The sequence below is a fragment of the Leptopilina boulardi genome, unplaced genomic scaffold (genome assembly GCF_019393585.1).
Source record: "Leptopilina boulardi isolate dan_hultmark-lab unplaced genomic scaffold, ZJU_Lbou_2.1 LbouV2_372, whole genome shotgun sequence".
Lineage (NCBI taxonomy): Eukaryota > Metazoa > Arthropoda > Insecta > Hymenoptera > Figitidae > Leptopilina > Leptopilina boulardi.
In genome coordinates, this window is record NW_026137943.1 from 2,325,435 (window position 1) to 2,349,775 (window position 24,341).

The 24,341-nt window shown below is 28.4% G+C and overlaps 1 protein-coding gene across 2 annotated transcripts; it reads right to left on the reverse strand.

Moving 5' to 3' along the window:
• Window positions 1-4,933: 4,933 nt before the first annotated feature.
• LOC127287688 (protein drumstick) lies at window positions 4,934-22,128 on the reverse strand. Of its 2 annotated transcripts, none has more exons than XM_051314750.1 (3): window positions 21,599-22,110; window positions 14,859-15,409; window positions 4,934-9,830 (listed from the first exon to the last, which is right to left on the reverse strand). In XM_051314750.1, exons 2-3 carry the CDS (start codon window positions 15,086-15,088, stop codon window positions 9,755-9,757), a joined length of 306 nt encoding a protein of 101 aa, XP_051170707.1. In that variant the 5' UTR covers window positions 15,089-15,409; window positions 21,599-22,110; the 3' UTR covers window positions 4,934-9,754. The 2 variants fall into 2 exon arrangements, with proteins under 2 accessions (XP_051170707.1, XP_051170708.1); XM_051314751.1 differs by lacking the exon at window positions 4,934-9,830 and adding an exon at window positions 9,898-10,364 and having other exon boundaries at window positions 21,599-22,128.
• Window positions 22,129-24,341: the final 2,213 nt, after the last annotated feature.

Genomic DNA, 24,341 nt, shown 5'->3' on the forward strand with positions numbered 1-24,341 from the left:
CTATCACAATTTGTCACCCATTTTTTTTTTAAATAAATTTTAATTTTTCTCTCAACTTTTTTTTTACGCAAATTATAGGTACAGAATCTGCAGATTTTTAGCGATCCTAGTCTAGTGAAATGTCTGATGATTCAAAACAATGAGATTTTCAACAGATTCTCAGAATGATTATATATTTATACTTGGGACATTGTAAAATGTAAAGGTAATAGTAACGAAATAATGATTTGAAAAACCTGTAACTGAAAAGACTATAATAATAATAACAATAACAATAGTAATAATAATAACAATCAGATGAAACGAGAGCAAACCTAACATAATCTAGAAGATATTTCAAGATAACAGCAAACTGGTTTGAGATAAAATTTTTCCTTTACAAAAGGCGAACACTGAACAAGACTATATTGACAAGGGAAAAAAATTTACAGATAATCGTCTTGACGTGGATGATCATTGTTCACCATGTTGATCAGGAGTAAAGTATATATAAGATGGATGTATGAAGGCGATATTATATTGTATATATATATATGAAGGTGAGAAGCAATCAGAATGCTTTCCTAAAGGTTATATACTACCGCGGCATCATCGCTACGTCAAACTACCAGCAAGATTAGTCCCCTTTGGCGAACACGAGGTGTGTTTTACACCGACTGTGCTCTCTCACCCGCAGCAGCTAGTTCATGATGTAGTAACTATGTTGCATTGGTAGGCTTGCTATATTAAATGATCCAGTCTACAGAATACACTAGGGAACACTATATATATATATATATATATATATATATATATCCCGCTTTGCCCGCATATGAGCGAAGCTTCTTGATATCTGTGGGAGCGCCTTTCACCTAATTGTTCCTACATGCGAATATCCGAGAACAACATTTCCCATCGACTTCTGGTCATTTCTCAAAAAAAAAAAAAAAAAAAAGAAATTCGCTACTGATTTTATCTGTTATATCATATTCCTTTACTGATTAATTAGATTAATAAAATAATCCGCTAAACATCAACAAATGTCAATGATATGTCTATTTACTCTTTCTTCAGTCCACTGAAGAAATAAGGATTTATGTTATGCTATACATTTATAATTGTCAACGATAGCTCTACCTATCATTTCTTCAGTGCACTAAAGAAATAAGGATTTATGCTATACATTATTAGATTAATAAAATAATCCACTATACTTCTGTAATTGTAAATTATAAGCTAATCTACTCTTTCTTCACTGCATCGTAGAAATAAGGATTTATGCTATATATTCATAATTTTTAACAATATACCTACCTACCCTTTCTTCAGTGCTATGAAGAAACAAGGGTTTGGTTTTTCTTAATCAAACTTTTGTTGACACAACCAAACTATTATTTCTTCAATACACTGAAGAAAGGGTAGATAGGTATATTGTTAAAAATTATGAATGTATAGCATAAATCCTTATTTCTTCAGTGCACTGAAGGAACTGTTTCGTTTTGACAACAAAACGTTTAATATTTCTCAATAAAACTTTTGTTGACATAACCAAACCCTTATTTCTTCAGTGCACTGAAGGTAGGGTATTGAAAGAAATGCATATTGATGACAATTAGCTTAAATCCTTATTTCTTCAGTGCACTGAAGAAAGGGTTGGTATATTGTTTAAAATTATGAATGTATAGCATAAATCCTTATTTCTTCAGTGCTCTAAAGAAAGGGTATACACAATATTTAGTTGGTATTTAAACAAAAAAATGTTTTTGTTAACTCATTAAAATATTTCTAAATAAAATATCTATGGAAAATAACCCAATTTTCAAAGAAGAAATGTAAATGAAAATTTTATTTTTCGCTATATGTGTACAGTTATAGTTTCAATATATCCGCTTCATTTATAATTTAAACACATTTCGACCCCAATTAGAAGTGCCTTGAACTTTGTGGGAGTCACATATATATATATATATATATATATAAACACGAGAGCTATTCATTAGATAACTTTATAATGCACGTTTATAATTAAGGGATATAATTTACGAATGCATTGCTAAAAAAATCATATGCGCGATAAATAAATATATATGTACTTGTATGGCAATATTGCGTAAAACTTCATTTATTATGCAAATTAATATGAACACAATTTCACTCAACTTTCAGCTCCAATTACATTATATGAAGAAACTGGTTCTTATTGCAAAGTTGGAATCGTGTTTTTTTTTTAATAATTATTTTTTCTTCATTATCCTCAAATTTTTGTAAATCACGACGAGAATTGGAAATTTGATATAAAATATAATAAAATATAATAAGACCGAACAATATTACACAATTTTTTTGAAGTAACGTATGAATAAAAATCTTATTTTTTTTAAATTACGTTTAAAAAAAAATAGAAATTCGATTTAATTTTTTTCAATAATTTGAACAAATTTTTTTTTTATGGCAAATTTGTTCCGCATTGTAAATATCAGATCTATTTTGTTCTTCCGCAAAGTGAAAGTGCGCGCACGGCCCATGGCATTGAAGCTATTAGTAGCGATCGCTAAACAATTTTTTATTCACCTTTCACCCTTCAAAATGATCGCACCCAACATTCGCGCGCGCGCGCACATGTTTGTAAACTATTTATATATATATAAGAAGTTCACTTCCCGCCCGCGGAGGTGAGAGTCCATGGGAAGCTTCTGCCCGCTACCTTAACTCTCACATATTTATTTCTAACTTGATATTTTCTAACAATTTTTTTCTGTCTCTTTTATAAATCAATTCAACGATTGTGTTATATTTGTGTAAATTACATATATGATAAGTAAAATGAAATTAAGTAATTGAAAATTCAAATTAAACATAAACTATATTGTACAATGAAAGAAAAAAAATTTATTTGATTCAAATATAATGTTTACTATATTATATCAAATAAATATTTATTTGTATCAATTTAATATTTATTTGTATCAAATATAATTATTATTTGAATCAATGAAATGGTAATTGTTTCAAATACAGAAATTATTGGTTCAAATACAGTTTATTTAATTCGAATAAAAATTTATTTGGTTCAAGGAAAGATTTATGTGATAGTCAAATAATCGATTATTTTGAATCAAATAAATTTTTATTTTTCAATGTAGATTTATAATTTAGGACAAATGCAGATTTAATTTAGGTTTAAAGTAGGTTGTTTTTCTTTTCAGTTTTACATTGCCCAAGGGCAAAAAAAATTTCCTAATCCGCCAAAGTGTTATTATATGTTTAAACAAATCGAGAAATCGAATCCTTAAGATTATATATATGGAATATTCCCCTCACAGTGGCATTTTCCTCACGATTTTTGCCCCAGGAGGTGAGAGTGGCTCCCAGTTGGAGGTTGTATATATATATAAAAGTGAATACAAAATCGAATAGTATATATAGGATTCGTCTAAAATATTGCATCTCGTTTGTTCAATTTTTTTTCTTTTTTAAAAAAAAATTTATTTTTATTAATTTTTTTTCATATAAAAAGAAATTTTGAAATTAGTTTAAAAAAAATGTATTTATATTTTTTATATCACAATTGTTACCTAATAATAATTTTTTAATATTTTTTAAAGGAAAATAAAAAATTATTTGATTCAAATAATCGCATACTTGACTATCAAATAAATATTTCCTTCAACCAAATAAATGTTTATTTGTTTTAATTAAATTTTTGAGTAAATTAAATTTGTTTCAAATATATATAGAAATTATTGGTTCAAATATCAGTTTATTTAGTTTCAATGTATTTGGTTCAAGTAAATATTTATTTGTTAAGTAACTGCAATTATTTGAATCAAATAAATTTTTTTTTTTTTTTTCAATGTAATAGTAATAATAAGACCTCGGTGGCTGAAAATTATGCTAGAGGTTGAAAAGCTTCTGTATAGATATCACGGCACGAGTTTCGTCGCTGCTCGTCGACAGACGGTAATTACGGATAAAGATAATTAAGTCACTGGTGGCCACACAGGTACGTCTCACTGTTGTGACAGGATGATATTTGAAAGCCAGCCTCTTGACTTTCAACTCGAGAGATAGAACTCGTTTTCTACGACGGGGGGTCTTTCTTTCATTTATATATATATATACATTAAATACTTATTTATAAAATAAATTATAAAATTTAAGATTTAGAAAAACGTTTACAAAAATTAATTAAATATAGAAATAATAATGATTTATAACGTTAAAATTTAAAAAAAAAAAAAAATTTTAACAACAAATACAAAATTTTTTTGAGAAAAAAAAAAAAATATATATCGTATGCAATGAGCGAACGGTAAAAGAATAATAATATACATATAAGTATAGCGTACCTACACTTGAAGTGAAATAAATGGAAAACAAGTTTTTCGGTCATAATCATGAAAAAGGTAGCTGTGCGTGGCTATTTGCATAAACGTGTTAGTAATCAAAAGCAATATAAAATTTTTCGATCACAAGTATTAATAATTTGCATGTGACACTGATCCCGGTGTGACTCGTCGAACAAGCTGTACCGTTTTTGCGCGTCAAATTTTTTTTTTTTTTTTTTTTTTTTTACATAAATATATACATGCACATTAAGATATATTTTATGTAAAATATAAAATTTACCAGTTTTTGTTATAAAAGTTTCTATATATATAATATATATATAACCTACCTTTTCAGCAGCTTTCTTCTTTTCCTCATTCCTCAACTAGTTGGCAAGTAGCCAAAATAATTGCAAAAATTTACCATTCAAGTTGCAACGTATCTGAAAATTTTTTTGTTTTTTTTTTTTTTATTAATTAACATATATTTTAATTTTATTTTGAAATATATTTGTTATTTTATATTGTGACCCCTCGCAAAAAAAGGGACCTTAGAAGCAAAAAATTAATTCTGTAAAATAAAGATATTATTAAGTGAAAATGAGGGTTGGAAAAAAAGAATGATATTTTGTTCGACTTGGAAAATTTATTGACAGGATCGATGAATACGATCGTAAATACACATAATTATATAATGACTGACCAAAAACGCACGCGGACATTTGTCATTTTCTTTTTGAAAGATTAACAAAATATCATCATACTACACGTGCACTCAATTCTCAATTATTATTCATTCATATATACACTAAAAAAAATTTATTTGAATTCAAATAATCGATTACTTGATTGAAATAAATATTTACTTGCAAAAAAAAATTTTTTTTTTGAAATCAAATAATTGAATCTGATAGTTATGAATAATTTCTCTAATTTAAACAAAAATTTAATTTACCCAATTTTAATTGACTTAAAAATTATTTGATTCGAGAAAATATTTATTTATGTAAAATAATGGATTATTTGAATCAAATAAATTTCACTGTATATATGAAAATCGACATACAATTTTTTTTTTATAATCAAATAAAATTATTATCACTCCATTATAGTACTAGGTACTGTGAAAGGATAAATCAACTCGTATGACTGAGTTAAGACTCCCTAAATATATAATATATATGTATATTATATATATTGAGTGCTAAAAAAAATGACTAATTCCTATTATTTTATAAAATAATAATAATTATAATAAAAATAATATATAATAATATATAATATATATTCGTAGTGCTCGTAATATTTATAATATAATAATTATTATAATTATCAATATAATAATATTAAAAACACATATTGTAATACATTATTAAGCTATGTACAAAGCGCGCGACTGCAGTCTCATTGTTTTGGAAGTTATTATTTTTTTTTAAATATTTCTTTTTTAAAAAAAAGAAAGAAAGCGACTTTTCAAATAATATAAACAATTTTCTTTTCTTTTCTTAATTATTTATGACGAGGGGAAAAGAAAAATTTGATATTCACATTTTTTTTTTTTTTTTTTTTTTTGCTATCAAATAATGCAGATATCCAAAAAAAAAGCGCGTTACGAACAAAATAAGCGAACTGATAAGCTTCTATCTCGATATATTCGAGGCGCCATAGCTGCTTTTTCATTTTTTTTATATATATATATAAATTAAATACATTTTCCCGCCAAATTGAAAATTTTCATTTTTCAAAAATATGCATTTCTATTATTTTTCAAGAGACAATTTTTTTTTCTATTAAAAACATTTATTCGAATTGAAAAGAGCAAAATTTTTGAATCGACGAAAAATTTAAATTTGGCACACTTTTTTTGTATACATAAATATTTTGGTTAAAAAAAAAAAAAGGAAGGAAACAAAACTCGAAAATTATCAAATCGCCGAGAATGGAAAAATAAATAATCTCTAATTTATGGTCATTTACTTTGTAAAAATCTGAAAATATTGATGCAATATCAAAAATTATCATCACTGGAATTTTTGTTTTATAAACTAAAATAATTTTCTTTTTTCAAAATATTGAGAAATTCAAAAATTCAAATATCACCGGGCAAAGAATATTCTCAATATATTATAAAGGATTTTTCTTGTAAAAATCACAGAAAAAAAAATTCTGAACTCATTAATTTTTTTTTGTAGTTCAAAATGAATGAATTCTAAAATAGAACGTGGCGACACCTACGAGGCACAATTTTTCATGCGTTTAAAAAATTAATTAATCATTTTTGAGCTCAGGTTTTTTTTTTCTATGCAAACCAAATAAAAACTGGCGACAAAATCTGTGCGCAGATTATTTTACTCGGGTATTTAGAAGAAAAAAATTTGATTATTGATAATTAATCGATATTGCATTATATACGTACAAATTGTCAATATTTTACATTCACTTTTATGAAGGACAAAAAAATAAAATTATACCTAATCGAGTACTAAGGGTTAAAAAAAACCGGTTCTGCATTTCGATTCTTGTTCACTTTCTCCGTGACAGTGGGAGGGCCGTTAATTTAAAAAAAAAAAAAAAATTTATCCAGATATTAGAGTTTTCGAAGAGGTCAGAGAGAACCGGGTGGATTGATGAAATAATCGGTTATTTAAAAAAAAAAAAAATAAAAAATAAATAATGTCACAAAAGTATGTGTGTGTGGACCCACCGCGAACATGATCGGACGTGGTCATTTCTTGGTGCTTTATAAATGCAATTAATTATTTGTGCCATTCCGCTTGATCGAGCTCGATGTCTACGCCGATCCTAGTGCTCGTCAAATTATTGAGAGCGGTCGAAATTGAAGTGACATTCATGCTTCGCATATGTTTATCCACTGAGAAGCCAAAGAGACATATATGCCAAAGTGCGTTTTATATGCGAACGATGTATTTGTTTCGACTTTCTCGTTTTCCTTCACAAGGTTAATAAAAAAAATGATTTTTCAAAAAAAGAAAAAAAATAATTCTTTTTTATTTTCCGTTTGTGGCTTCCGTTATAGATTATGTGGTTTAAGAAAGAGAACATGTCGCCTGAGGATTGGGCGTGGTCCACGGTAGCTTAACATCACTAAACTTTGGTAGCATCTTCACCATCTCTTTCCTTTTTTTTCTCTCTCTCTCTCTCTCTCTCTCGACCATTATTATGTAGTCCAATTTTGGACGCATGAGCCTCGAGGTAAATACGTCCTTAATATTTGCTTGTTTCTCCAATGGATATGAGACTTGGAGAAAGAATAGTCTTTTGACTATAATTCAAAAGATTACTTCGCTGTTTCTTTTAAGGATGTATTTTATTGAAATTGCATCTTTTGTTTGCGAAATGATGATTGTTTTTTAGATTTCTTAATTATTTTACGAATGTAGTATATATAAACTAAATAGTATACTAGTTTGCTAAATTGTATACTAGTTTGCCAAATAGTATACTAAATAGAATACTAAATAATAGGTGTACTAAATAGGTTACAAAATTATTAGCTGATGTTATTGGGAGTACTGGATTTTAATTTTTAGGAATGTTCCTGTTCAACGTTCTGTTTACTTTTCTTCATCGTCTTTGCTTCACGTAGGTTCTGAACAATTTTCTAGAAAAAGTAACCCTTTATCATTAGGTTTACAAAATTCCTACAGATGATGATTTTAACGTACGGATTGTGTCTTAAGTTTTAGGAGACTTCTTCTAATGTGTTGTATGTATTTCTTTTTCTTGAACAAACTCTCTACTGCCTTTCTTCTTCTTCTTCTTAATCTCTTTCTCCTTCCTTTCTTCAAGAAAAGGCAGTTCTTCATCAACATGTTTTCAAATCATTTGATGATTTTAACGTATATCAATTGCATCTTATATTTTAGGAGACTTCTTCTAATCTTGTATTACATTTCTTTATCTTGAACAAACTTTTTACTGTCCTTTTCTTTTTCTTCTTCTTTGTCTCTATCTCCTTCCTTTCTACAAGAAAAAGCAGTTCTTCATCAATAGATTTTCAAATCATTAAATGATAACAATTTTTCGGTACGAAATGAATCTTAAGTTTTAGAAGACTTCTTCTAATCTTTTGTTATATTTCTTCACTAGTCCAACGTTCTGTTACCTTTTCTTCTTCTTTTTCTTCTTCTTCTTCTTCTTTGTTTCACGTAGGTTCTGAACAATTTTCTAGAAAAGTAACCCTTTATCATTAGGTCTACAAAATTCCTACAGATGATGGATTTTAACGTACGGATTAAGTTTTAGGAGACTTCTTCTAATCATGTGCTGTATATATTTCCTTTTCTTGAACAAACTTTCTACTGTATTTTGTTTCTTCTTTTTGTCTCCTTTCTTTAAAAAACGTTCCTCATCATTAGATTTTCAAATCCTTAGATGATAATTTTAACGTACGAATTGAATATATCTTTTAGGAGACTTCTTCGAATCTTTTGTTTTGTATAACCTTTTCTTCAACAAACTCTTTACTGCCTTTTTGTCTCTTTTTTCTTCTTCCTTTTTTTTCAGTTCCTCATCAACAGCTTTTCAAAACAGATAATAATTTTACCCTATTAATTCCACTAATTACACTAAACAGAAAAAAAAACCTGAACCCAAAATGAGTTGAATTTTAAACAATTAATAATCTACAACCGGTTCTCTCTTTTTTCCTCATCAATTTCGCAAGCTTTGTGGCATAAAAATTTTTTTTTTGGCAAATAAATTATAATTAAAAAAAAAAAAAAAATTACAAATACAAGAAATACAATTGCACATAAATAATATTTATACAAAATTCAAAGCATTTTTCTTTTTCTTTAATTTTCTTACATCCTCCAATTGGATTGCTCGTAACAGATGATGAATGCAGACTTTTTGGATATACTGCAAGACTTCCTTGGAGCGTTGTACCTCGTTGCATCGATTTCCGGGAGGGTCGGCATTATAGATTTCAAAAAAAAAAAAAAAAAAAAAAAAAAATTATACGAAGCGGAGGATAGGTTTTCAAGGAATATGGAATCAAAATGACTTTTTTGATGAATAGAGATAATTCTAACACATAAAGGATGTCACAAAAATCAGGATAATTTAAAGAAGATTCAAAATTAATGAATCGGATGGAGATATAATTTATCGGAAATAATGATTCAAGATGAAAGGAAATGAATTATTCAAGAATGATTCAAGAATGATTCAAGGATGATTCAAGGATGAAAAAAAGGAAATGAAAGACTGCCGGACTAGTGAGAGCGCTGGAAGGATCATTTATAGATTATTCCAATGGAGTTGTTGTGCGTCTGACTAAAAAAAGGATTTTTCTTTTATTTTTTTTTTTTTTTATAGGAAAAAGGGAAATTCGAAGGGGAAGGAATTGGAAAATTAAAAATCTACATATTTAAAAAAAAAAAAAACAAATCTACGGAGTTGTTGGAATGGCTGGATGGCTTCTAGTACCTAGAGTAGCCATTCGAATAGCCATTGGAGTAGCCGTTGGAGCCCTTGTAGGGAACGGAGTGTATACTTCTGGAACAGAGATTTTCGAAAACGGAAGGTGAGGATTGCGTGTTCATTTGGGAAAAAAAAAAATTTTTTTTTACTTTTTTTTAAACATTCCTTTTTTAAAAACCTTTTTTAGAAACCTTTTTTAAAAACCTTTTTTTAAAAACATTTTAAAAAATCATTTTTACAAAAACCTTCTTTAAAAATCTTTTTTTAAATATTCTTTTTTTGTAAAAAAAACATTCCTCTTTTAAAAACGTTCTTTTTAAAAAATATTCTGTTTAAAAAAAATTTTTTTTAAAATAAAAAAAAAAAATTGTGAGAGTGCGTGTTAGTAGTAAAAACAAAAATAGGGCATGCTTGGGAGGGATGTTGGTGGAATCGAGGTGGCGGTTTTTTTTTTTGCAAATTCGATTCGTTTTTTCGACTTTTGTTTTCTTTGATATTTTTTTTTTTTTTTTTTTTTTTTGCGGGAAAATTAGGGAGATCAGAGAAGAGTGCATTTTTTTGTGCGTGAAGGCAGGAGGTTTCAGAGCTCCCGCTCACCGCCACCCACATCTACAACAGAACAGAAAACAAGACCACCGCCATTACACATACAAGGTATCTATTAGTAACCACCATTAGAGATTTAATTCTTTAATTTTTTTTTTTTTTTTGCCTTTCTCTCTTTCTCTCTATAGTTTCGAATTTGAAAAAAAAAAATATTTACCTGGAACAGCGAAATTTTTCACTAGAATAGCAAAAGTTTTCTATAATTGTTTAAATCTTTTTCTATTCTAGTAAAACTTTTCGCTGCTCTAGATGAAATTTTTTTTTTATTTTTCCCGTATTTTTAAATATAATAGAAAAGTGATAAATTCCCGCAAAAAATATTCTTAATTGCATTGTTGAAAAAATGATTTTTAATTTTAAAGCACTGAAAACAAAATTTACCTGGAACAGCGAAAACTTTCACTATATAATAGCAAAAGTTTTAATTGATTCAGTTAAATCTTTCGCAATTCTAGTAAAATCTTTCGCTGTTCCAGGTAAATTTTTTTTGCCGTGAGGAATATTTTTTTTTTTTACGGAACTGAAGTAATAATTCAATTGATCTCTTTTTATTACCCACTTGGAAGGATTCCCCGGAAAGTGCCCCCTGGAGGTTCTATCAGAATTCCGCCGGAACTTCCACCATATTTCCGTCGGAATTCCATCGGAGTTCCAAAGAATTTCCGATGGGATTCCAACGGAGTTCTGATGGAATTCCGATTCATTTTTTTTCAAAATTTTTAGAGTCCTAATTCCGTCGGAATTCCGTCGGAATCCCATCGGAAATTCTTTGGAACTCCGATGGAATTCCGACGGAATTACGTTGAAAGTTCCGGCGGAATTCTGATAGAACCTCCAGGTGACACTTTCCGGGAAATCTTTCCAAGTGGATAATCCCGAATAAAAATTTAAAAAATAGAAAACTAATTAAGAAAATCAAAAAAAAATTTTTAATTAATATTTAAAGATTTTTAATATTTGAAAACAAAAAAGTCTTGTGTTTGGATATTTTGGATATCCATTTTGGAATAGACATTTTTTTTGTATGCGTAAAATATATATATATACGAGATGAAATTCGAAACTGTGTTTGAAAGTGAAATGAACATTGGTTCGTGAAGGTTCGCGCTACTCAAAGGAAAGGATTCTCACAAAGTCTTAAATGTAGTCATGTTATGAAGTTCCCATGCTGATCATTCCAGAAGAGACCGTTATTTTCCATTAAGAAGTAATTAATTGTGCAATGTTCGTGCATGTGCAATTCATTCTCAATATGTATAATTCTTCGATTGGTAGGCGTGCGAATCCATATATACACTCTTCTCTATTTATACATATATATATTACAAAAAAAAAAATAATCATTTAATGTCATCGAACGGAAAATAATTTTTCAAATTTAAAAAATTTTCCAATGAAACATAATTTAATAATTTTTTAATTATTGAATGAAACATACATATATATATATATAGTGAAGGAATATAAAATCGCAGACCTATATATACCGAAAAAAAAAATTCTTGAAAATAGAGGAAAAATTCTCTTGCAAAAATTCTTCTTAAATCAAGAATATTTTTTTTTCGGTGATAAAATTCACCCTTAATAAGAAAAATAAAAATTTATTATAAGCTCAAAGAACTCACTCGAAAATTGAAGAAGAATTTTTTAATAATTTCCTTCTTTTTTTTCAATTTTTTTGTGGAAAAATTAAATAAATTTTGATAGAATAAAAAAATTAATTAGATTAGTTAATTTACCAGTTCACCTTGAAAAAATTAATGATATCTGATCGTGCACAGTAGGCAATGTGTAAATAGGGACTGGCTTTTTGTATAATAAATTATTTTAAATCAAGACAGGTTTTTTTTTTTTGTATTACAAATTAAACCGAAATTTTTTTATTCAAATCTATTGCATTTTAAGTATTGGAATTTTTTAATTTTCAATTTGATGATTACAAGAGCAATTAAATAATTAAATAAAAAAAAAATACTAATTTAATTTATAACTGAAACGAAATTATTTTATATATTTACAAATTTACTGTATATATAGAAAATCAAAATAGAGAAAATACATATACATAGAGAAAATAATAATTTGTTTTCAAAAAAATTTTTTTGAGAAATGAATTGATGAAGAAAAGAACAAAACTCGTGTTCTGAATTTCGAAAGAATAAGAAAGACTAGTTAAAAGATGGTATCGAATGAAAAAAAAGTGATGGATGACGGCGAGAAGTTTCGAAGTTTACACGAATGAAAAAAAAAAAAAAAAAAAAAAGATGTTTTAGACTGGACAGTGTCAGCTTTCCTCTCTATTTAAATTTTTGGGACCGCGGCTAGCCTTTATGTTACTTTTGTCGACAGGAAATAATTCTTCACAATGCAGAAGAGCTAATTTCAATTTACAAACAAAAAGAACTGAAATTTTTTTTTCTTTTTTTTTTTAATTAAAAAAAAAGAGAATAAAGTTGTTTAACCGGTTTACACACACATATATATATACAGTGGTCTATCGATCTTGCGTCTTTTTTTTTTAAATTAATCAATTGTCATTGCAAACGGGAGTTTGATGTGTGTGTGTGTCGAAATTAATTTTACCATATTATTTTTTTTCACTTTCAATTTTCGTGTGAGTTCTATTTTATATATATATTTTTTTAATCCAGAAAAAAATATTATAAATTTTTGAGAAAATTGAAAAAAGTTTTGAAAATTGAGATTGGAAAATATAATAAAAAATTGAAATTCCAGTGGAATTATAAATTATTATTCACTAACTTGAAGGTTCAAGCATTGATATTTTAATTATAGTTTATAAAAAAAAACTCTCTTTGTTCTGAAGTGAAATTAATCATGAATGAAAAGTGAATCATTGCTGGAAGTGTTCATCACTCACAACGAACATCATTAAATATATATATTATGAAAAAAGAGAGTTAGATCCTAGTGTGAAATAATATATTACTGCAAACAATAAAATAATTTTTTTTTTCTCTCTCTCTGGATAAAAAATATACAGCAATCTATTTTGCACAAATTTTTCTAATATCAAAGGGGAAGTGATTTATTTAAAAATGAAAAAAAAAGTTAAATTCAACTACAGTGGATAAATTTTATAATTACATCCCTGAATATTGTTCAACATATATGCAAAAAAAAATATTTACTTTTAGTAAAAGTAAAAATAAATAAATATATTATTTTAGAAAGTGAAACCTATAAACTGCGTCTCAAAACTTTTTATATCTCTGGCAAATTTTACTTTGAAAATATTAGAACAAGTTACTCTTAGAATAGTAAAATTTACTCTGAAAATATAGTAGTTTTTACTATATTAATATATAGCAAAAATTCCCGATAGCTTATAGAATTTACAAGTATAGTAAAAATTATTTTACTTTTTTATTTTTCTCCGGGTAAATTTTACTAATTCGTTATAGTAAAAAAAAATTTTTCTTTTTACTATCAGTTAAATTTTACTAATTCAAAAGCAAAAATTCAAATTAGTTAAGTTTTACTAATTCAAAAGCAAAAATTCAAATTAGTTAAGTTTTACTAATTCAAAAGCAAAAATTCAAATTAGTTAAGTTTTACTAATTCAAAAGCAAAAATTCAAATTAGTTAAAATTTTTACTAATTCAAAAGCAAAAATTCAAATTAGGTAAAATTTTTACTAATTCCAAAGCCAAAATTCAAATTAGGTAAAATTTTTACTAATTCATAAGCAAAAATTCAAATTAGTTAAAAATTTTACTAATTCCAAAGCCAAAATTCAAATTAGGTAAATTTTTTACTAATTCAAAACCAAAAAATTCAAATTAGGTAAATTTTTTACTAATTCAAAAGCAAAAATTCAAATTAGTTAAAATTTTTACTAATTCAAACTCTCTAATTCTGAATTAGTAAAAATGTTTACTAATTTGAATTAGTGACTCATTTTTTGCTTCTGAATTGGTAAAATTTTACTAACAATTAGTAAAATTTAACTAATTCAGAAGCAAAAAGTGAGTCACTAATTCAAATTAGTAAACATTTTCACTAATTCAGAAGCAAAAAGTGAGTCACTAATTCAAATTAGTAAACATTTTCACTAATTCAGATTTAGAGAGAAAGCAAAAATTCAAATTAGTTAAAATTTTTACTATCGAATTAGTAAAATTTGATCAATTTAAAAGCAAAAATTGATTCACTAATTCAAATTAGTTAAAAAAAATTTACTAATTCAAATTAAGAGATTGCAATCGATAAAATCATTGAATTATATTCATTGGGCATATATTTATCCATTGTATATATACCAAGTTTTCCCAAAGCCACCATTATTATTATTATTAGCGAAGCATGCGACGGCACTCAAAAACATTTTGCGGTATTAAAAAGCAAAAAAAAAAAATTTTTTTTAAAATGGAAAATTGTTTTTTTTTTTGCCGCCGCAAGTGCTCCTGAAAAATGCGGAAAGCTCGCATATCTTGATTGAAGAAATGAGTGTGTGTGTGTTTGTCTTGACAGTACCTGTGTTGTTTGAGGTTGTCCTGTCGCTTGAAGGACTTGCCGCAGACCTCGCAGGTGAAGGTCACGTCGTCCTTGTGACTGCGTTCGTGGATCATCAGGTTATAGGGCTTGGTGAAACGTCGCTGGCAATACTTGCAAACGAACTCGACGGTGCACTTGGCTCGCATCTTCTGCCGCCGGCCGAACTCCCTGCCGTGCCCCTCTGTCTCCATTGGCATTATCGCGAACATCCTTATAAATTCCCACCGCTCCCTCGTTGAGACTATATACTCTGTTTCTCTCTCTCTTTCTCTCTATCGCTTCAAGTCTCTCCCTCTTTTCTTCAGTGGCCTCGCAGTCTCTCTTTTGGGCAAAACTCTCTCTCTCTCTCTTTCTTTCTCTCTTTTTTTTTTTTCTTTCTTTTTGGCCCCTAGTCAGTCCTCTCTCTCTCTCTCTCCTCCCTCGCTTCTTGTCACGCTGACTGGTTGGCTGCTGGCTCCCGGGAGTGAGATCACACTGACTTGGTATTGCCAACGATGGATCGCACTTTGATCACACACACGGCAAGCTACCTGTGGACAAGATCAAATTGGCTATATGTTTTATGGGTGTTTGTGGAGATCGATTAATATATATATATATATGTGGACAATAGGGGGCCTACTAGTGAAGATCCTAATGGCACAAAAATCTACTTAATTTTTGGCAAAAATTATTTTTTTTCAAATATTTCTTGGTTAAAATTAATTTTACTTAAGTCTGTTTTTATAAAACCAGTACGGAAAGTAAGATTTTACTCACTGTGAAAAAAGTACGATTATACTTTGCGTACTGTTACAAAAAGTCATTTTTAATAACACTTTAGCATTAAGTTTCTTTTTTCGAAACAGTGCGGAAAGTAAGATATTACGCACTATGAAACAGTGTAAAAAGTGAGTACTTTGTGTACTGTTTAGAAAAGAAATAACAGCGTAAAAGACGGAGAATAAATGAAATAAAAAAATACGAGCAAATGCGAAAAGCAAGTACTTTGCGTACTGTTGCAAAGGGATTAATTTTAATTTTCAAACTAAATTTAATTGTTCCACATGGAAAAGCGCAGATACTTTGCGCATATTGTTGCAAAAAGAATATTATCTTTAAATTTGAAATTATATTTTAATTATTCCACGTGGAAAAGCAGGTACTTTGCACACTGTTGCAAAAAGTGTTATACTTTAGATTGAACTGCATTTAATTGTTCCCCATATATGGGAAAATCAGGTATATACGAGCAAAAAGTATAGTTGCGGAAAGTATAGATTTTACGCACTCTCACAGAAAATTAAATGCCATTAAAATAAGCTGCAACGCTTATTATTTTAATCCATTTTGGTATTAAAATAAGCAAAATTGGATTAAAATAATAAGCGTTGCAGCTTATTTTAATGCCTTTTAATTTTCTGTGCTGTCGTTTAAGAGAACAGTGGAAAAAGTGAGTACTTTGCGCACTGTTGCAAGAAAAGTCCCTTTAGTTTCAATTAAATTTAATTGAAAATGAAAAAAAATTGAACATGAAAAAAATAGGTACTTTGCGCACTGTTGCAAAAAAAGTCACTTTATAATTTGAACTAAATTTAATGGAAATGCAGGTACTTTGCGCACAGCTGCATAAGAAAAATTTCCATCATTTATATAGTGCACTAGGTACCCCAAAATTTTTCTTACACTATAAGCGGAAAATTTAACTTTACACACTGCTAAAAATAAGTCAATTTTTTCACTCCATTTAGCGTGTGTAAAATTGAACTTTCCACACTGATTCAAAATTAAACTATTAATGTATAAATTACTGCTGTAGTATAATTGATAATTGTTAATTACTAAATATAAAATAGAAAAAAAATTTTTTTTTTTATTATTTGTGAAATAAATAAATCACAAATTCAATACAATAATTCATATCGTATTTAACTATAAATACTAAAAAAAAAACTTTGTTTGCGGTTGTATTTTATACACAACATTGTGGTTTTAACTTTTCATATTTATTTATGACAAAAAGTTCATTTTTTTAAATATATATTTGACAGTATCTTAAACCAAAGACACTATAAACAAAGTCATACTATTTTCATATATATTAAATATTTCACGTATTGTAAAATATTATTTATATATTTTTTATTTTCAAATTTATTTTTAAGTTTTTTTTTTGTTTAAATCATTTATGGTACAGTTTTGCTATTTAGCAACTTTTAATAATTATTAAAGAAAAAACTTAGTCTCATTTTTGTTGCATCTCAAAATGAGCCAATGCTAAACGACATAGACAGTGGCGCCACCAACCTGGCTCATTTTGAGGCCAAGTTTTTTCTGTGTATAGAATTTGAATTTCTTAGAAAATATCTAAAAATCGAAAATAACGATTAGATAATTAAAAGCGCTATATATTTTCGCACATATAATAATATCTGTTAAGTTCATAAATTACAAATGTGAGGTCAACATGTGTACCGCGTACAAGTTTATGCTTATGAAACAGTAGAGATTATTATCATAATTCATATCATTGTAATGTATTCGTTTAAGTACTGTAGAGTAATAAATTTCTTTAATTAGAATATGAGGAATTTAACCAGACTTTCAGCGGACTGATGTCTGCTAAAAATTTGCAGATTTTCTGCGAACTGTAATTATTTAATTTCATTTTTATCCTTTAATTTCCGCTTTCACTACTCCATTTTCACTTCCATACCATTCCACTATATAGCTTCATTATTCCAGTTCTATAATTTCACTTTCATCATTTTACTTCCACTACCAAATTCATCATTCCACTTTCACTTTTATAATTCTACTTCCACTTTCATCATTTGACTTTTATAATTCTATTTCCACTTCCAACATTCCACTTTCGTAAAAATCGAACAGTGGAAGTGGAATGGTTAAAGTGGAAGTGAAAAATGGTAAAAGTGAAAGTGGAAATGAAATTACATATAATCGACCCCCTGATGTCTAAAAAAAAATCTTAAGAATTTTGTTTCGGTTTGAAAATATTCTCGTATATAATATCGAGATATGATTTTTTTTTTTCTTTGAAGAGAGCATGAAAAAGAGAGAGAGGCGAAGAATTTGAAAATTTTGGAATACCATTATAACGTGGCAGTATTAAAAATATCATATATATATATACATATAAGAAGCGCAAAATGTGGGTTGTCCGAGTGCGTGGATGAGAACACGCGCGGAGTAATAAAAAAGGCCCCTGGGGTCGATCGCGCGGCCATTGTGCCACGAACTATAAGAGTTGAGTTGCTACCGTCGGGTGTAAGCGCATACTCGAATAAAGTGGCGTGTCCGAATGAGTAATAAGCGTGCCGGGGCGTAGCCCGGTTGGTTAGCAAGCCTGACGGCGGTGGGGTCTAATTGGGCACCCGTGTTACGCACGCTCCTGCACTTCTCCTTCTCTCTCTCTCTCTCTTTCTCTCTTCTCTATTTTCCACCTCTCCCCCCCCCCTCACCTTTGCCTTTCATTTCCTCTCAAATTAACCTTTCTCTCACCTCGATTCTTCCCCCACTTTTCATTAATTACCATTTTTTTTTCTATTTTCCCGCGTTCATCATCAACTTTTTTTTCCACTTTCATTTTTTCTTCCTTAAATCTATTTTTTTTTGTAACCTTTTTTTTCAGAGAAATTTATAAAAATGATTTTTGAAAAATTGCTTTTCAAATTTGGCGGTATTTTAGTGAGGTTATTTTTTTTTATCGCGGTAAATGGCGCTGCTGTATTCTGATTCTATACATAACCTTTCTAAATTGATAATTACATTTTTTCTCAGTAAATAAATGGAGAATTTTACTTTTATTTATGATTATTTGAGTATAATTTATAATATTTATTGATCGCAAAGCGCAAATGTTATACAGATTGTTATAAAAATTGATCAGTCGGACACGTTTGGTTATTAGAATTTAATCCGGGGATTCACAATTTAATCAAAGTTGGTAAAACTGCGTCGCACAAGTTGGTATTTATAACTAACGTGCGGGAATATATGAAAAACTATCTAAATATGTGAATTGGTAAAAATTTTAACTATAATTTGACTTAATTTTTGCTATTGAATTAGTAAAATTTGAATAATTGGTAGTGAAAAATAATTTTTTACTATCAAATTTAAATTTAAATAGTAAAAAAAAACTATTAAATTAGTAAAATTTAACTATATATAATTCAAAAGCAAAAAGTGCGTTTTTTTGTTTGTTAATTTTATAACTGCGTGTATATACTTTAATTCAAGAATCTATATAGTTACAATATATATATATATACACGTAATGGAAGGTCAACAACAAAAACTTGATGACTATCAATCAAAAGAAATTACAGATAAAAAAAAAATTATTACCAGCTTCTTTATATCTATTAATTACAATCCTTGTATCATGTTTATTAGCAACAGATTTATGCACATGACCTATGATTATATATATTTTCAATATATGCAAAGATTTTCTCTACGTTCTTGACATTGTGATTCTCACTTGAGAACAAAGTTATATATATATATATATTTATTTATTGCGCAACAAAAGATATATATATATATATATATATATATATGCTATGAAAAAAATAAGATATCGAACAAAGAAATTCGATTATTCCCTATATACTTCAATTTTACTAATTCGTTAATAAAAAAAAAAAAATTTTTTATCTATAAAACAGCTATATATGTTTCTCTAGAACAGCGAAAATTTTAGCTGCTTTAGTATAAAATATATCGCTGGTTCCAGTAAAACTTATTTCAATTCCAGGTGATGATTTTGTTTTAGGATTTCGTGGTTCAGGCCCGTCCGTCGTCATGACAACCGTTACCATGACAACCGTTACCATGACAACCGTTACCATAGCAACCGTTTCCATGGCCTTTTCTTTCCATAGCAACGGTAATAAGTATTACAGTAATATTAATTAAATTTTACTAATTCAAAAGCAAAAACTAAGCTAATTCTTAATTAAAATTTTTACTAATTCAAATTAATTATAAAATTTTTACTAATTCATAGAGAGTACTTTACTAACTTTCCAAACAAATATTACAATCTCCCAAAATGAAAAAAAAAAAATTAAAAAGATTTCTAAAAACAATGTGTTTTAAATTTGAAAAATAAGGGAAAAAAAAATTTTTTCCGACGGATAGAAGAAGAATTTTTCTTCTTTCTTCATTTTGTTATTGCGAAACGAACCAATAAACCGAGAGCATATTTGGCGAATTGTGTGCGAGTTCTTTGGAACATACATATATATATATATATATATAGGTATCTATATATATGAATAAGACGGATAAGGAAGGGAGCAGCCAACCAAAGAACAGCTACTGTGCGTGCACCGCTTCACGGATAAGAACTAAGAAGGGAAACACTTCCTGTTGGCGGTCGCTCTTAGCCAACCAAAAGTGAGTAGCTGGCTACTGTGCACCGCCCTGTGTGTGCTAAAATCCCAGCTACCGGTTTTTAGACCAGTCGCGGCTACCGACTTTCCTTTGGGGCCTGAACCACATATTCTCCCCTCCCCCCACCACCACCACCACCAACCCCTCTCATGTTTCTCGTTTGATTCTGATTCCCAAACTGTAAAAGGGCCTCCGGACCCTTTTATTATTTTTTATATCAAACCCAAAATGGTGGTTCCTTTCTATAAAAACTTCTGCTTTTAGAGTCTTTTTTTTAAAAATATTTTATCATTGTTTTTCTAATTTAACTATAAAAATTATTTAATTAATTTTCTAATTTAAGTATAAAAATTATTTAATTAATTTATATTATATTACTTTTCTGCATGGAATTAATTATCGAGAAAACATATTTGTAATATAAATATTATAATATATAAATATTATTATTTATTATTAATATTTATCAGGGGAAAAAATTATTATTTAATAAAGGGATATACGTTTCTTTAGAATAGTGAAAACATTCGCTGTTTTAGTGAAACATATATGTCTCTCTTTCATAATGAAATTTAAGGTGAACATTTTTTTCTTTGTATAAATATATTATATATATATTTAAAAGTATATCAAATTGATACTTTTAAATTAGTGTGATATAAAAGTATTCATATAATAAAAATATTTATAAAATATTTATATAATATTTTTTATTATATAATTATAATAGAATATTAGAATTTAAAATGAATAATATAAAATATGTTTACTAAGTCTAAGTCCGCTGATTTTCAGCGGAATGCTAAAAATTTCGCTGAGGGTTTGGTGGAACATCCATATTTTTTTTTGTACTACCAAACTTTATATCGAGCTTTTAGCATATAGCTGAATTTTTACTGATTTATGATTTAAAATACTGGATATTGTATTTACATAAGTTTTCAAAAGGGAAATTCTATTTTTATTCGTCACAATTTAGTCCTTAATAATAAAAAATTAAGTTATTATTCAATATTGTATTTTTATAATCGTACAATTATAAATAAAATAATTATAATTGTACAATTATGATTAAATTGCATTATTAAATCCTTCATATCCCAATGGTAATTAAATTTCCATAAAAATAATTCGATTTTTAATTAATCGAATATATAATTTATTTACTAATAACTACTTAATTTTCACTAAAGAAATTATATATTCCTAAATTATCCCCTTTTTAAAAAAAAACTTCCCTTATTTATTCGCAGTTTTTTTTTGGAAATTAAATATCCCAATAAAATAATTAAATTATAAATATATATACAACTTACGAATAATTGGAATGATGAAGAAACACTTTTGATGAATTTTGACAAAACTGATAGAATCACACGAATTTGTATTTAATTAAAAAAAAAAATGTTTTCCGATGAATTAATCCAATTAATTCGAAGCACGGTTTTTTTTTTTTTTGGAAGCTGCGTGAAGCCAAAAGGCCTGACAGGTCTGGACCGTTTGGGTGCGCGGCGTCGACTGAAACCGTCCGGTTGGTTGGTACTTGGTAGCCCGAATAGTAGACCGAAGACGGTAGGTCGTAGTGTAGCGCTAAAGGTCTTCGCTTCTTCTGGTTGGAGGACCGGGACCTCCCTACCGAACTCGGGCCTGGTGGTTCTTCTGTTCAACCTTCCGCGCAGCGCGATGCCGTTTTGAAGCTGCTGGATGATAGTAGTAGTAGTAGTAGTAGTAGTGGTAGTAAAAGAAAGAGAAGAAGAAGTAGTAGCGGTTTTTATCCCGACCCAATGGAGTGTGTTTCTGTCCTTGTCTCACCGGTCGCCGAATAGCAGCGCGGTTACTCACAAATCCTTCGAGACGCAGCTTCTTGAGCTCCCGCTTATAGGGCCCCGCAGTCAAAGGATGGGAGCGGGGTCCAATTCCCCCTCCTCTCTTTCCCTCTTCCCCTCTCTCTCTCTCTCTCTCTCTCTCTCTCTCTCTCTCTCTCTCTCTCTCTCTCTCTCTCTCTCTCTCTCTCTCTCTCTCTCTCTTCTTTTCTCTCCGTCCCTCCAATGTCTATCCCCACTTTGAAAAACTTAAGGACCGCCCTCATGAGACAAGAGAATCATCCCTCTTTTCCTCTATAAGCTGCGAAGAAATGATGATTATGATGATGATGATGATGATGATGATTGTATGTGCGGCTTCAATATCACGATCAGAAGAAGGTACTCCTACCCCCCCTCGGGGGCGGTAGCCTCCACTACTTTCAAGCGACGAGTTAAAACTTTGCTGCGTAGGTAGCACCTCATCCAAAAGGGCCACCAGTCTTCTTTTAAACCCTAACCATAATCTCTCTCTCTTCTATAATTAAGAAACTCGGTCAAATTTTACAATCCTTTTTCCGAAAAGAATTTATATGAAAAATTATTATTATCGAAGTCTGATGGAATGAGGATTTTTATTGAGAAAATCAGAATTTATCACAGAAAAATAAAAGGTATTAAAATAAGTTGCAACGCTGATTATTTTAATCTAATTTTGCTTATTTTAATACCAAAATGGATTAAAATAAGCAAAATTGGATTAAAATAATAAGCGTTGCAGCTTATTTTAATGCCTTTTAATTTTCTGTGATATCAAGATGAATGCATATGCAATATTTATATGCGGGATGATTAAAATTCCATTGGAAATGTAAGAATTTATTGCAAATAAAAAAAGTTTCATGTTGCTAATTATTGGCGAAATTTAGTTTTAAAGAAACATTCAAAATCTGTACTCTGGATCGTTTAAATCCAACACAGAAAATTATAAGGTATTAAATTAAGCTATGCAACGCTTATTGTTTTAATCCAATTTTGCTTATTTTAATACCAAAATGGATTAAAATAAGCAAAATTGGATTAAAATAATAAGCGTTGCCAGATTATTTTAATGCCTTTTAATTTTCTGTGAAGAATTTCTTTCTGCTACCAAATAGATTTCTAATTCTAAATCTAATTATCTAATTCAGTTTTTAAAATAGATGAATTAGAGCTACTTTTAAATCCAATTCTTAACTGGAATCAAAACTATTTTCTTTTTAATTTCAAAATTGTTTGAGTAGAATTTGGATTTGACTTTCGAAATCCAAGGATTTTCTAGGCTATACTATTAAGCTTTTCAAAATTTATAATTCTAAAATCTGTGTTAAATTAAAAAAAAAATAATTTCCTACCATCAAACAGTTTTACACTCTCAAATTCCTTAATTCCAACTTTGAAAATCTGAAAATCATAACCCCTTTTATAAATTGGAGAAGATCTTCTAAATCCATACAAGTTTTCTCTGATTATAATTCCAAACATTTTTATTATTCTTCAATTCCAAATTTCTATTTACATTCTAAATCCAAGGGGTTTAGGCTACTATCAATTTGCAGCTTTGATGCAAAATTTTGACTTTTAAAATCTGTATTAGTCTTTGAATCCAAAAATATTTCCTGCACAGAAAATTAAAAGGCATTAAATCCAATTTTACTTATTTTAATCCATTTTGGTATTAAAATTAGCAAAATTGGATTAAAATAATAAGCGTTGCAGCTTATTTTAATGCCTTTTAATTTTCTGTGTGCTCCTACTATTATATCATCTTGATTTGATCTTCTAAATCCAAGGATTTCATGATTGTTCTCCAACATTTTTCCCTCTAATTCCTAATTTATATCTGGAATTTGGATTCCATTTTCTAAATCCAAGAAATTTTATACCATCAATCATCAAAAATATTCACCTAAATTCTAAATCTCAAGCCTTCACAGAAAATTATATAAGGTATTAAAATAAGCTGCAACGCTTATTATTTTCATCCAATTTTGCTATATTTTAATACCAAAATGGATTAAAATAAGCAAAATTGGATTAAAATAATAAGCGTTGCAGCTTATTTTAATGCCTTTTAATTTTCTGGTGTTATGAACTACAAAATAAGATATATATGTATAAATACTACACTGATTCCTTGTATCGAGTCATAAAAGTCTACCAACACGAATCCAGGATAAAATTTGATCAAGGTATTCTAAAACTATTTGGGATTCGC